General features: G+C 35.4%; 1 protein-coding gene and 1 long non-coding RNA gene across 3 annotated transcripts; one reads left to right on the forward strand and one right to left on the reverse strand.

The window, feature by feature from the left end:
* Window positions 1-509: 509 nt before the first annotated feature.
* On the reverse strand, window positions 510-11,419 carry LOC133863047 (proline-rich receptor-like protein kinase PERK1). The gene is made up of 8 exons (XM_062299020.1): window positions 10,822-11,419; window positions 9,225-9,632; window positions 8,309-8,395; window positions 8,141-8,211; window positions 6,626-6,702; window positions 6,307-6,454; window positions 5,901-6,062; window positions 510-987 (listed from the first exon to the last, which is right to left on the reverse strand). The coding sequence occupies exons 1-8, from the start codon at window positions 11,126-11,128 to the stop codon at window positions 760-762; spliced, it is 1,488 nt and encodes a 495-aa protein (XP_062155004.1). The 5' UTR covers window positions 11,129-11,419; the 3' UTR covers window positions 510-759.
* On the forward strand, window positions 859-5,545 carry LOC133863048 (uncharacterized). 2 transcript variants are annotated; one of them, XR_009899359.1, is made up of 3 exons: window positions 1,468-2,093; window positions 3,835-3,906; window positions 5,256-5,545. It is a non-coding gene; the product is annotated as an uncharacterized LOC133863048 (long non-coding RNA). The 2 variants fall into 2 exon arrangements; XR_009899358.1 differs by lacking the exon at window positions 3,835-3,906 and having other exon boundaries at window positions 859-2,093.
* Window positions 11,420-13,182: the final 1,763 nt, after the last annotated feature.

A 13,182-nucleotide genomic window follows, 5' to 3' on the forward strand; every position in this document is an offset into this window, starting at 1 on the left:
TGCTTTCAAACAATTATAATTGAATAGTGAAATGAAATATATTAGTAGAAGCTCAAAACTCAATAAAATGTCTAGTATGGATGGTGGAAGTTTAATAACTCTTTGTAGTTTGGCAGATTATATTTATACCTAGTACATCAAATGTTGCACCCACGACAAAAAATTATAATTAAAAAAAAAAAAAAAAAAAAAAAAAAAAAAAAAAAAAAAAAAACACTTGCTCTATGCCTTTGATGATTGTTTCCTTGCCATTTATATTTTGGTCCCTCTGAATGAGGAATTAACCAGGAAGTCAACCCAAGTAAGGTGATGTAGGGAACTTGGCACTTGCCAACTCAGACTAAAAATATTAACAAGTTCCTTCATTAGTTAGTAAAAAGGAATAAGTGAGATTTGAATGGTAGTGGACAAAGTCTATGAACATGATGACAACCTGGATCACATTAAACATGAGAATTATACAGCCAGATTCCACTCTGTCGTAATCGTCCTCTCCATAGAGCTGTCCAACCATTAAAAGGATTCTATTTATAGATTAACTATATTAGAAAATAGGCAAAAATCAACCAAAACTACCGTTAAATAGTTGGGTTCTGTTCTTTGTTTCTCATGGTGGCATAATAATCTGCAAAATAGGCAATTTTAAAGATGGGGAAAAGCGGGCGAATTTAGAAGAAAACCCGAAAAAATAAAGCAAGAGACTTAACCAAAGTCTTGGGCATCATTCTTGAGTTTCCCCAATTCCATCTCTTGGGTAGTTTATTGGCCTTCGCTACTTGAGACAGATTGGAACAGAGCAGAATCGCTGCTAGGTCCACTGCACTCACTGGAGCCTTGCTCTTGGCTTTCTAGTGCCATCTTTCTAAATTTCTTCAAATCCTCCTTATGCTGGCTACCCTCAACCGAACCGATTACTTTGCTGTGCCCAGGTTTCATTCCCTCATTTAGATCATCTAGAGGAAGATTTCCTTCCAAAGCTCGAACTATCTGCTTTTATCAAGAATGGTAATTGGGTCATATGCCGTCATAAAGAATAATGGTCAAACTAGAATATCTCAATTCCATAAATGTGGTGGCGATTTTGAACAAACAAAGGTCACTAACCATCCTAAACTGTAAAGGCCAAGAAAATAAATAGATGACTTAACAAATTAATAAATTATATTCATTAATTAGATGTGACCAATAGTTAGATTTTAAGTGACAATATTTATATTATGAAAATAAAATACCATGGTGTTAAGATGAATAAATTATAGTAGGTCTCAGTTGAGTAAATAATTAATCACATTAACCAATGTGTTGATAAGATTAAATGTGGGGTTAGATATTAAATGTTAAATGATAGGATTAATAGATTTGGGAGTCCTAGTATAAATAATAATAGTTGGGGGTTTAAAGAATAAGGAAATCTCCCCCCACTCACAAGGCGCCACGTGCCCCTTATCTTTTCCTTTTCTTTTTTTTCCTCTCTCTTCCTCCCTCACGCACGGATCCCTCTCCTTCTTCCTTCTCTTTTCTTCTTTTTCTCCCCTGAACCCCCCGCAACTCGTATCAGTTTCTCCTCACCCGAACCCTTTCTCTCTTCTCTTTCTATCCTCTTCTCTTCTCTTGCACTGCCTCCCCCTTTCTTCTTCTACCCATGGCAAACCGAGAGATGTGAGAGCCGAGAGATGCTGAGAGAGAGATGAGATCGAGAGAGTTGAGGGAGATGGAGTCCGATCCTCCAGTGGGTGGCACCAACGAGACCAGAGGACGCCGGCTACGCGATCTCCGGTGAGTCCGTGAACCAGAGATAACCCGGGAGAGAGAGAACCCGGAACCCGTGCAACCCATTGCCAAGTGACCCGAGACCCGTGAGGACCCGATCCTCCATGATCAATGGCCGAGACTGAAATCCGGCGATGGAGGAGCTTCGGCGGAACCCAGGGGCTTGAACCCACGACCCGTGAGCCCAGAAAATCCGAGAACCCGTGACCGTGACCCGTGCGACCCGCAACCTGCCGGACCCGAGAAGAAGACCCGGTTCTTCAAAGTGATTTCCGGCGGAATCAGTGGCGTTTTTCGGTGGATTTGCTATGAAAATCCTTGGGGTAATTTCTTATAACCTATGATGATTTATTTGAGGATTGATTTGATTAATTATTGAATTAGGGTTTGATAATTTTGGGGCTTTTCAATTGATTGTGTTTTGACTATGCATAGTTTAAGAATTGATGAATTTGAATCGATTGTATGGGTTTTTGTGGGTTGTCTACTGATTTGGGAGCTCGAGTGTTCACTGTTTTGGACGGCTGAACAGTGTGTGTGTGGGCTGATTTGTGGATTTCTCTGAGCATAGCCGAATGGGTACATGGGTATTTTCTGTCGATGGCCAATGAAGAAGAGGAGTTTAGTGTTTCATTGAGTTTGATGTGTTTGGTTAGAAATTATTGGGGGTTGGTTCTCGGTGGTGGATGCTTATTTTGGTTGAATTTCCATTTGGTTTTGTAGGGTTAACCGAATGGGTCTTTGGGTTTGATTTTTGTTTATGTTTTGGAGATAGCCAAAATAGGTATAGATTTTGTAGGTTGTGAAGCTTGGTTTAGTTTCTTTGTTTTGATGTTTATCGATTAAGGGAAGATGTGCATTTTAGTGGTGTTTTAGTATACCTTGAGGGCTGATTTGGGGGATTGAAGGCTAAGTGAATAAGTTGTGTTAATAGACCCTAGGAATAAGAATTATTAATGGTTGAGTGGTTTTCCAAGTGTGTTGTTTAGGGAAATTATGTTAATGAAAATTGGAGGGAGTAACACATAAAAAGCAAACAATTCTAAAGGGATAGAAGTTACAAATAAGTAAATAAAGTACATTAGTGTATATAAAGAATGAGTAAATCAATGAATTGGTAAAACGGTTAAATAAATGGACCGTAGGACTTTAGTCTAACATAATTAAAGATACTAAGATAGCCTTTAAGATATAAATCGCTAAGCTTCTAGGTTGGAAAGAGTTAATGGATAAATGTACCAATGTTAAGGTAGAAAGCAAAACAAAATGTGGGGTTTATAGTTCAATCTGATTAGGTCAATAGCCCATTAAACCGTTTTTTAAGTCCTATAACCTAGATTACGTAGGTGGTTAGTAATTGTTAAGTATAGTGGTTAAAACAAGAAAAAGAAGAAAGAGTTGTAAATTATCCAAATAACCTTAAGACGTCAAATGTAAATTAGTAATATTATGGAAATACATAATAGTCTTCGAATCCATTTAGTAATATAATTAAATAATTAGCACGCTTATCTATGTATTATAAGCACCTAAGTGTGTTATGAGGTTATGTGTAGCTTAGTAAGCATTCTATACATATATGTACATATACATGTATATGGACCGAATACACTTGGTTTAAATGGATAAACAACTATAAGACTTATAGTTAATAATGATAATAAGGTAACTTGGTACCCAATTTACCTACCCACGTACACCAAGTGCTTTAGTGTATCATCGGATTAGGTTTAAGTGTTGTATATGTATATGTACGTATGCTAGTATATGCGTTAAATATATATGGTTAACTTAATAAATAAATTAGATGCCATTAATGTGTTTACAATGATAATTCGGTGTAATAATAATAAGTAGACAACTAAAATAGTAAACGTGTTTTAAAGATAATAAGTGAAATAAATATGAACCTATAACCAATGATTAACCTAATAATAGCTTAGGATACCCAGCTAGCTGTAGAAGCGAGTGATGTGACGTGTGGGCACGCGAGTAGTTTATGTCGTCTATGTGTCATAGAATATAGAGTTCAATAGCATAGTCTAACGATACCAACGTTTGCAGGATAGTGTCCGGATCAGAGACTTCAATGAGTTCTCCAATATAGAGTTCGAGTTGGAGTTCAATGCAGCCAAGGTGGGTATTTCACTCACTGAGAAAAATATATATTTTTATATGTAATAGATTGATAAAAATATATATAATGTTTATGAAACCAAACCAACCATATGATGAATTATATGCTTTGAGATGATTTGATTAGTTTCGAATATGTTTAAATTATATCAATGATGTTTAAGAAATAGTGTAAGAGTGAAAAATATTGAATTGATTTAAAGTGTTAAGCTTTGCAGTTGAGATTTAAATTATGCAAATTGTTGAGAACATGTCATGTTGAAACTGTTTATGTTTTATGAAATTATGTTTTGAGTTTGAGAACATGTCATGTTGAAACTGTTTAGATTTTGTGAAGAAACTATGTTTTGAATGATTTCAAGTGTTTGATAAAATGTTGGATTTGTTTAGTTTTAAGAGATCATGATTTAGTAATAGCATGATTTTTAGCATGATACAGTAGTGAAACATATACTGGTCAAGCACAGAGCATAGAGCATGTAGTATATAGCATACATCAACAGTAGTACAACAGTAAAGCAGCAGGATACACAGTAAAACAGCAGTTATCAGCATCGTGGGGGACCGACGCCTCAGTAGACTCAGTCATGCATATCATGTATAGCATTGTTTTATGAGTGATGTTTTTATGTTAAGAGTAGCTTTTACTAGACGTGTGATATGCATAAGTTTCTTAAATGAAAAGCGTTTATGTATATTTTTATCGGATAGTCATGTGTTAAGATGTCATACATTGAACTTGAAAGTACATGGATACATGATTGTCCAGGCGCGAGTAATGGCATGTCTATGAGTAAGAAGGTTGACTGTTCTTGTCCTTCAGGAAAGACGTGTTAGCATGATTGAGTTTAACTCTAATGCTCTCATGATCTACTGACATCAAGGCACGAAGCTGAGATACGATTAGTGATAGTGTTGCGAGTGTTTTGTTGACGGATGTTATCCTAGTATGGAAGAGTAAGATGCCATGTTCTTTGCTTAAGACCTATGTGTATACGTGATATCTGTGATAGAGTGATCGTGTGCATATATGTCTAAGTGACCAATGAAAAGTATTATTATAGAGGGGTCTATATGTAGAAACTTCCAAGCGGTAGATTGGAACTTCTATATATGTTCACAGCTATATTGTATGTTTTAAATGTTTTCTGAATAGTCGGTATTTGCTGCATTAGCTGTTGGTAAATTGTGGCTAATATAGTGCTCGCACGACTAAAAATAAAATAAAGGTTGGTTCTTTGTAAAAACTCAGTTAGTCTTATACCACTGAGGTCTTAGTATGTTGTATACTAAGGCGGTGAACTCATTCTTTCACCTATGCGGATGTGGATACCACCACAACCGTGTAGATGATGTTTCTTTGGCTGCAGGTACTTCGGTATAGTTGATGGGTTGGTAGCAGTGTACTTGAAATATTATGACTGAAGCTCGCCGCGACAGTTGTAATTGTCATACCACGGTTTGTCCACTATTTTATAGGTTTGGTATGACTTGTGACGTTTGTGTCACTTATTCTTTGTATAGCCATAATTGTTATGGAAATATAGTGTTAATAAGACTCAAACAGATAGATGTTAAATGACTCTTTGTTGTAATTAATTTGTAATAGATGTATAAGTTGTAATTTTCACTATTCAAATTTATGTTTTCCGCTGTATAGATAGATGTATGTTATACTCTGATTATTAGGTACATGTTATGGGGTATGTGCCATATGTTGGCTTTGCGACATATCGTCGTGCCACTGCGATGACTCGTTTTACGTTTGGTATTAAAAAAAAAAAAAAAAAAAAAAAAAAAAAAAAAAAAAAAAAAAAAAAAACGGGTCGTCACATAAACTTTTGCATTATATTGAGACCAAACCCAATATGCTACAAAAGCATAGGGTTTTACAGTTCACAGACACAGGGCCAAGGAGGTTCATCTGTAATTTTGGATATGATGATTAGACAAAGAGAACAATTATTTCAAAATTAGACCTTGGTAGGCTTTACCTGGCTCATTCTTGGCCGATACTGAGCTGAATGACGCACGCAAGCAGCAGCACAAGCAACCATTCGTGCCATTTCGCCAGAGTTGTAATTATAATGCAACCTCGGTTCAACGAGAGCATCAAAATTTCCATTTTCTAAAGCTTGCACGAGCAAAGGCCTTGCCTAAAAGACAAGAATAAGAGAGCAACAATTGCTGTTAAACTACAGGCCAGTGTATATTCCCACAAGGATCTATAATGTCGAAGAAAAAAAAAATCTTAACAAGGCCATCAAAGATTTTCCAAGAGCGTTTTCCCTTCATATTTCAACAACCAAAAAAGATGGGTTAAACATATCCCATAATGATCTGATTACACCCATAAATATGAAGAACTATTAAAAAGTGCTTATGAAATCGCATACACACCCACTCAACCATGCTATCATCAGTGAAGGATTGAGTTTTATCAAGAGGTTGGCATCCGGTAATCAACTCCAAAAGTACAACCCCAAAGGAGAAGACATCTGACTTACAAGTGAGCTTTCCGCTTGCAGCATACTCTGGAGCCAAGTAACTGCATTTGGTGAATACAAGATTCTTTCACGATATTCAGAAACAATTCATTTAAAAAGTATAAGAAAATGAAGCAACCAAACCATGATTGCTTTTTAGCATTTAGACTTTCAAAACTAGACTTCATGGCAGCACCATAGCTTTGCCTAAACAACACAGAAATGGATCTTACCCAAAAGTTCCCATTACCCGAGTGGAGACATGAGTATCAGTATCTAATGAAAACTTGGCAAGCCCGAAATCTGCAACCTGAACAAAAGATCCAGTTACATTATCATATCATAGAATTTAATTTTAGACAAGTACCAGACAAAATTGATGTTTTCCCATATAACTCATGCCATGCAAACAGCAACTACGCAATTAAATGACATGCAAAACCTTATATTATTTGTGGGTAGAGGAGGAGGCAAAAGGGAATCAAGAATTTTTCTGGTCATGGCAGCTTGTTCCGGAACCATTTTGAGCCAAGACTAATCACCACGGATTTAAATCTAAAACTTCAGAAACTCAATTGCAGATATAGATGGAGTAGCAAAAAGTCACTAGTAAACGAACACACACCCTAGGTGAAGCCAAGAGTTTATTTCGGGGAGAGGAAATTACGTTGAATTAAAATCTAAAAAAGAAATGTATCTTCTAACTATTAATATATGAATAAATCTTCAAGTTCTTACAGAAAACATGTTTTTTATAGCACCATCCAAGTCTATATAATTTAGTGAATACAAAAATAAATCACTCAACTTTAAAATTCAAATGTACAGAAAGAAGAAAATTAACATCAATTATATTAATTGTACTCAATGGTCTTCTAGCAAATAAAAATAATATTATTTCACGTAATCAGTTAATCAATCATCATAACTCAACAGCAATGCTCAATTCTAATTCAATCAACTTCCAATATTCCAAAAGAGTAATATTATTCAAATATTTTTTATAAATACAAGTATACATTTAGTAATTTAAAGTTTTTGCAACTTCACATTAGCAACTTCTTTGAATTTATGTGGATCCTACTAAAAGATGTAAATATAATGTCAATCATAAATTTTATGCATATATATACATATATATATATATATATATATATATATATATATATATATATATATATATATATATATATATATATATATATATATATATATATATATATATATATATATATATTTAAAAGCTCAAATTCAATTAACAAATGCACATTGGAAAAAGAATTCGGGGAAACAAATTGAAGCTTAAAGAAAAGAGAAATCTTACAAAATTCAAAAGAACAAAAGCTTCAACCAAATTTTTTAATCAACACATGCACATGATTCAAGCAAATACACACAATTAGACACGCACACACACAAAATAAATAAATAATGATCCATATTTACTACAAACCTAACAAAGTCCCAATGTTTTCCCTCTTTATCTATTCCTCTAATTTCTCAACAAATCAATAAATATATATATATATATATATATATATATATATATATATATATATATGCAACAAACCTTTTCCCATTTTCTAATCATTCTTTTTCTTCTTTTTTTCCCTTCAATATTAAGGGCTGTTGGACTGAATTTTTCATCTGTGATGTTTTCCTTCTTGAGTCACCCTTGCAGACACCAACATACATATGGATATTTGGAACTTAACCAAGAATCATATTAAAAAACTAATAAACCCTACCTTCGCATCAAAGTTATATTCAAGAAGAATATTAGCTGCCTTGATGTCACGGTGAATAATCTTGGGCTGACCTGAAGATAAATTTAGCTCAAAAGGAGAAAGTGAACCTAAAACCAGAAAAAATTATTAAGGTTTGCAGTATAAAGATTCTACACAAAGGAAACTCACAGTCCTCATGCAGATATGCCAATCCTTTTGCAGAGCCCAGAGCTATTTTCATTCTGGTTGGCCATTTCATAGTTGGCCTCTCCTTTCCTGCAATGCCATGTTTCCACAATAAAATGGTGTATAGTAGTTTGTGAAGACAAATAAAGTTACTCCCAAATCAAACCTCTCAGGGTGGTAGATCCCTATTTGAATCCTAATTGAAATGACAACCAGAGGATATGACTTGTGAAGTTGAATAACCAAATTGGCTAATTTTGGCTATTTGAAATAGGTCTATGTCTCCATGCCAATAGTTTCAGCCAATTCACATTTTAGCCAATATTCATTTAGACTTGTACCACTAGCGAACACTTTTTTCTTAATTCTTTCCTCTCTAGATATTCTCAGTTAAGCTTTTTCATATGTTTATGAAGATTTATGATGCAAATGTTTTTTTCCATTGTCATTCTTTCTATCTCAAGAAATCTTAATTATAATGATTGATTGGCTTACTAATGAATAATGTTAAGTTGTCTCTTTGCATCGATAAATATCCTGTTCCCGTATTCCAATTAAAACAATTGTAAAGATTGGAACCAACAAAGGAAAAGTGGACCTACCCAATTGAACCACCATAACTATGCTTATGGACCTCCTCTTTTAAATGAATTATATTGGGGAAAGGATAACTTTGTGCTCTATCCTTTTAATAAAGAGAAAAATAATGTTTGTAAGAACATAGAAGGCAGATACATTTGATACCTAAAAACTATAAGTATAAATTGTGGGGTGGAAGGTTGATAGTATTTTAACTTCCACAGGAGTTCAAATTGTTCAAAGGACATGAATCATAACCTATCTCAAGGAAAGGAAATTCCGTAAAGAAAAATCCAAGCTATACATGAGACCACAAAATATGGTCAGTGCAAGGACTTACCATGTAGATGAAAATGCAAGGTGTAGTTGGGGACAAACTCATAAACAAGCATTCTCTGTGCCCCAGAAATGCAGTATCCAACCAGTGAAACAAGGTGCCTGTGATGGACACGACTGATGACCTCAACCTCTGCCCTGAATTCACGCTCCCCCTGTGCACTGCCAGATTTCAGCTGCTTAATTGCAATCACTTTCCCATTAGGAAGGACACCTTTATGAACATAACCGAAACCACCTTCACCGATGAAGTTGGCACCGGAGAAACCATTTGTTGCCACGGATAATTCTTCATATGAAAATGCACTTAAGGCAGAAAGTGGAGGAGGAGTGTAGACTTGTATTGCAATTGGATTTGACATGGCGACTCCATCATCTCTTGGTGGTGGTGGAGCATTTTGTTGCCAATCATCTGGAGATCGAAACCAAGATCATAAAACTCAAGTCAAATTTGTATTAGCCAACAACAATAATCTTGTTCTACTCAGAATACGTACGTTAGTTCCATAATTAATTAAGCTCTAATTAACCAAAAACAAAGACCTGTACCCTATCACAAAATGGGCATTTTCATGATAAGGCTATCTCCAACAGTTAGAGTTAAAATAGCTACTCAAAAAGTACAAATCTCTATTTTAACCACAGTTTATCCTATATTCTCTTCAACAGTTCACTCTCTACTTTTTTTTAAAATATTATTTTTTAATCATTTTCTTTTATTTTTAATTTTTATTTCCCTCTCACTCTTCGATCTCCCTCTCACTCTCCGGTCTCCCCCAACCCCCAACCCGTCTCCCCAATCCCAACAGAGCCGAGCGATTATTGTTAGACTTCTGGCGCACGTCATCGTGGACTAGTACTGCCTCATCGCCCTCCTTGCCTGCCTCATTCTCTCTGCCTTCCTCATCGTCTTCGCCTTCTACTAGTACTTGGAGGATCGGCACGTGCGCCTCAAGCTCGTCTCATCAGGGAAGCTGCTGGCGCAGATCGAGGCACCTCTGCTACAGGGGAAGACCCTCGGAGGAGGGGGGATGTGGTCGATGGCGAGGATCAGCAGGGCTGTGCTCTTCGGGGTGAACTCGGCCATCGCATACCTGCTAATGTCGGCGGTTATGTTCTTCAACGGAGGGGTCTTCGTGGTTGTGGTGCTAGGCCTCGCGAATCTCCCGAATCCATCTCTCCAGTTATGTCCTTCAACAGGGAGGGATGGAGCAAAGAGAGACGAAGATGGAGAGAGAGAGAGAGAGAGAGAGAGAGAGAGAGAGAGAATATTAATAAAAAAATGTGTAAACAGATGAATAGTGAATAGCCAATAGTGCCTATTCACTGTTCATGAAGTTAGGAAAAAAATTAGAATAGCTATTCTACTGGAGGAAAAAAAAAAGAGACAAAAATAATCAAATTTAACATTTTGGTTAAAATAGCACTCCTGTTGAAAATGCCCTATTATGGTAGGATAAAAATATAGTATCTAGTCATCATAAATTAAACATAAAATAAGCTAAAGCCTTACCATCGTAAATTAAAAAAAAAAAAAAAAAAAGGCAACACAACAACAAATAAATATAAAATTAACTAAGCAAATAAAATAAGAACCTCACTTTTAGGTCCTTGTGGAGGACCATCGGAGTCAACATTATCAGGTCGGTTCCTCCGATTCCTCCTCCTATAGAAAATGACGAAAATGCACATGCCCACAAGCACAATTAACCCTCCTATCCCTATCCCCACCAGCGCCCCCGTTGCCAAGCCCCCGTTTGGCGGCGGCTGCGCCAAAGGCAGAAAAGCCGGTGAACTTGAAGTCGGAGGTGCCGCCGGTGACGCCGACGTCGTAGGCGACTCCAGAGGCGGGGCCGGCGGCGACGCCGATGTCGTAGGCGACTCCGGAGGCAGCGTTGGAGACGACATTGCGGGTAAGATATCCGGCGATGTTCAGGGTTTCGATTTGGCTGAGGTTCTTGTACGTGCACACGTTTGTTTTGCTATCCGTGTGTGTGTGAAAAGCTGAGGAGTGAAAGAAAAGATATTAGTAATTGGGGTCACATGGCATGCTAAAGAAGACGAAGACGAAGACGAAGAATGTGGTGGGTGGGGCTTTGAGAAAAGAAAAGATATTTCTGCGTTTTGTAGGTGTTGACGACGTTTACCGTGATTAGGAATTCTGTGCACCAGAGGGTAGATAGACATTAATAGAGATGATGGAGATAGTCTGCCATTGAACAAATAGTCTAAAAAATGGTCTAAATTCATGACTGGGTCAACAAGTGAAGATTTTTCACAAGATCTTCTGGGTGGCCTTTGATGTTGCCAATCTTATACCATACCAAAACTCCCAACATCAACCGAGTTGGTTTTCTTGTATCACTGTGGCATATATGGAAGGACTTGAAGCAGATCGAGCTACACCACAAATTGCATCTTCCCAAACAAAGATTTTTCAGCTGTCAAGTGTTTGAAACGACCTTCATTAATGGGAATATGTATTTTGGAATTTCCCATTACATAGTATTTGAAAATAATATTCTGAAATACGATAGTTATGTTTCTTAATTCTGTTTTCAACAGATTTAAATAAAACACCACAAAAACATGCAGTTCAGATTGTTTTTAGAAAAAATAAAACAAAAGAAAAGAAATCGGAGAAACGTATGACTTTGTAGAAGTAATAAAGTGTTTGTTTTCTTTCTATTTTTAATTATTATTATTATTAAAATATGAATGAAATAAGTAATAAAGTTATACAAGATAAAAGATAATGAAGTTGTTTGGTGAGCCTAAAATTTTCAATTCTCATTTCACTTCTCCAAAAAATATCAAATAAAAAATATTTTAACTTTTTTACACTTTTTACAGCACATCAATAATTTTTTATTACTATTCAAATAAAAAAACCTACTACAAAAACAAAACTTTTTCACTTTTATATAAACATTTTCAAATTTTATATCGCATCAATCATTCCTTACTACTATTCAAATAAATATTCTAATTCACTATTACTTACCAAAAAGCTTCAATATGATTTTGGGTAAATTACGCCCCATATACCCTACCCACCCTAACAACTAACCAGCATGATTTTCAGTTCGATCTGGTGTTCTCTCCAAAACCAAAAGACTTTCCAAATGGAGAAACTGTTCTGGTGTTCCATCCATGTCGGGGGCTTTGTTTGGTAACCACCATCTCCTCTTTTTCTTATTTATTTATTTTTTTTCAAAAAAGTCAACTTCAAAACATTCTAATCTTTTTACTTTTTATATCACATCAATTAATTTTTATTACTATTCAAATAAAAAATTCACTACAAAACATTTTCATTTTTCATACAAATTTTTTCTACTTTATATCATATCAATCACTTTTTATTACTATTTAAATACAAAATTCACCTAAACAACCTTTATCAAACACACACGAAAACTCCGAAGAGACCTCTAGTTCAAGAGTCTTATTTCGACTGAGAGCTCGAGTTGCTTCCAAGGGATATGCATGTATTTGCTTGTTTATATGTAGTCATTGAAATCTCTTGGACATGTTTTCCTTTCCTTTATTTTTAGAAACTTTTGGTAATTTTGAGATTTTGGGTACCTAAGAAGTCTAGCATTACAGCCGTTGAGAATTCTGCAGGGGATTTGTAACGCCCTGCCTTTTACGAAAAGACGTAAGTAAAAATTTCGATTTCTACGTGACATTACGACATCATCAGAGTTGAATAATTGGCAGCGGAATATATTTTTTCTTTAAAATTTAGGAATATAACACTTCAAAGCTAACTGAATTACCTTATTATATTAAAATATGAACCATATATTCCAATATAATAAATACATTTAAAGCAATAACATATGTGCCACATGCGGCCCTTAATAATATTTAACCATGGTTTTATCCTAATACAAGCCAACATATTAAATAACACATATTAATAGAAATATTCCAGTAGTCCTGATCTTCCTTTCAAC

The sequence above is a fragment of the Alnus glutinosa genome, chromosome 3, assembly GCF_958979055.1.
Source record: "Alnus glutinosa chromosome 3, dhAlnGlut1.1, whole genome shotgun sequence".
Lineage (NCBI taxonomy): Eukaryota > Viridiplantae > Streptophyta > Magnoliopsida > Fagales > Betulaceae > Alnus > Alnus glutinosa.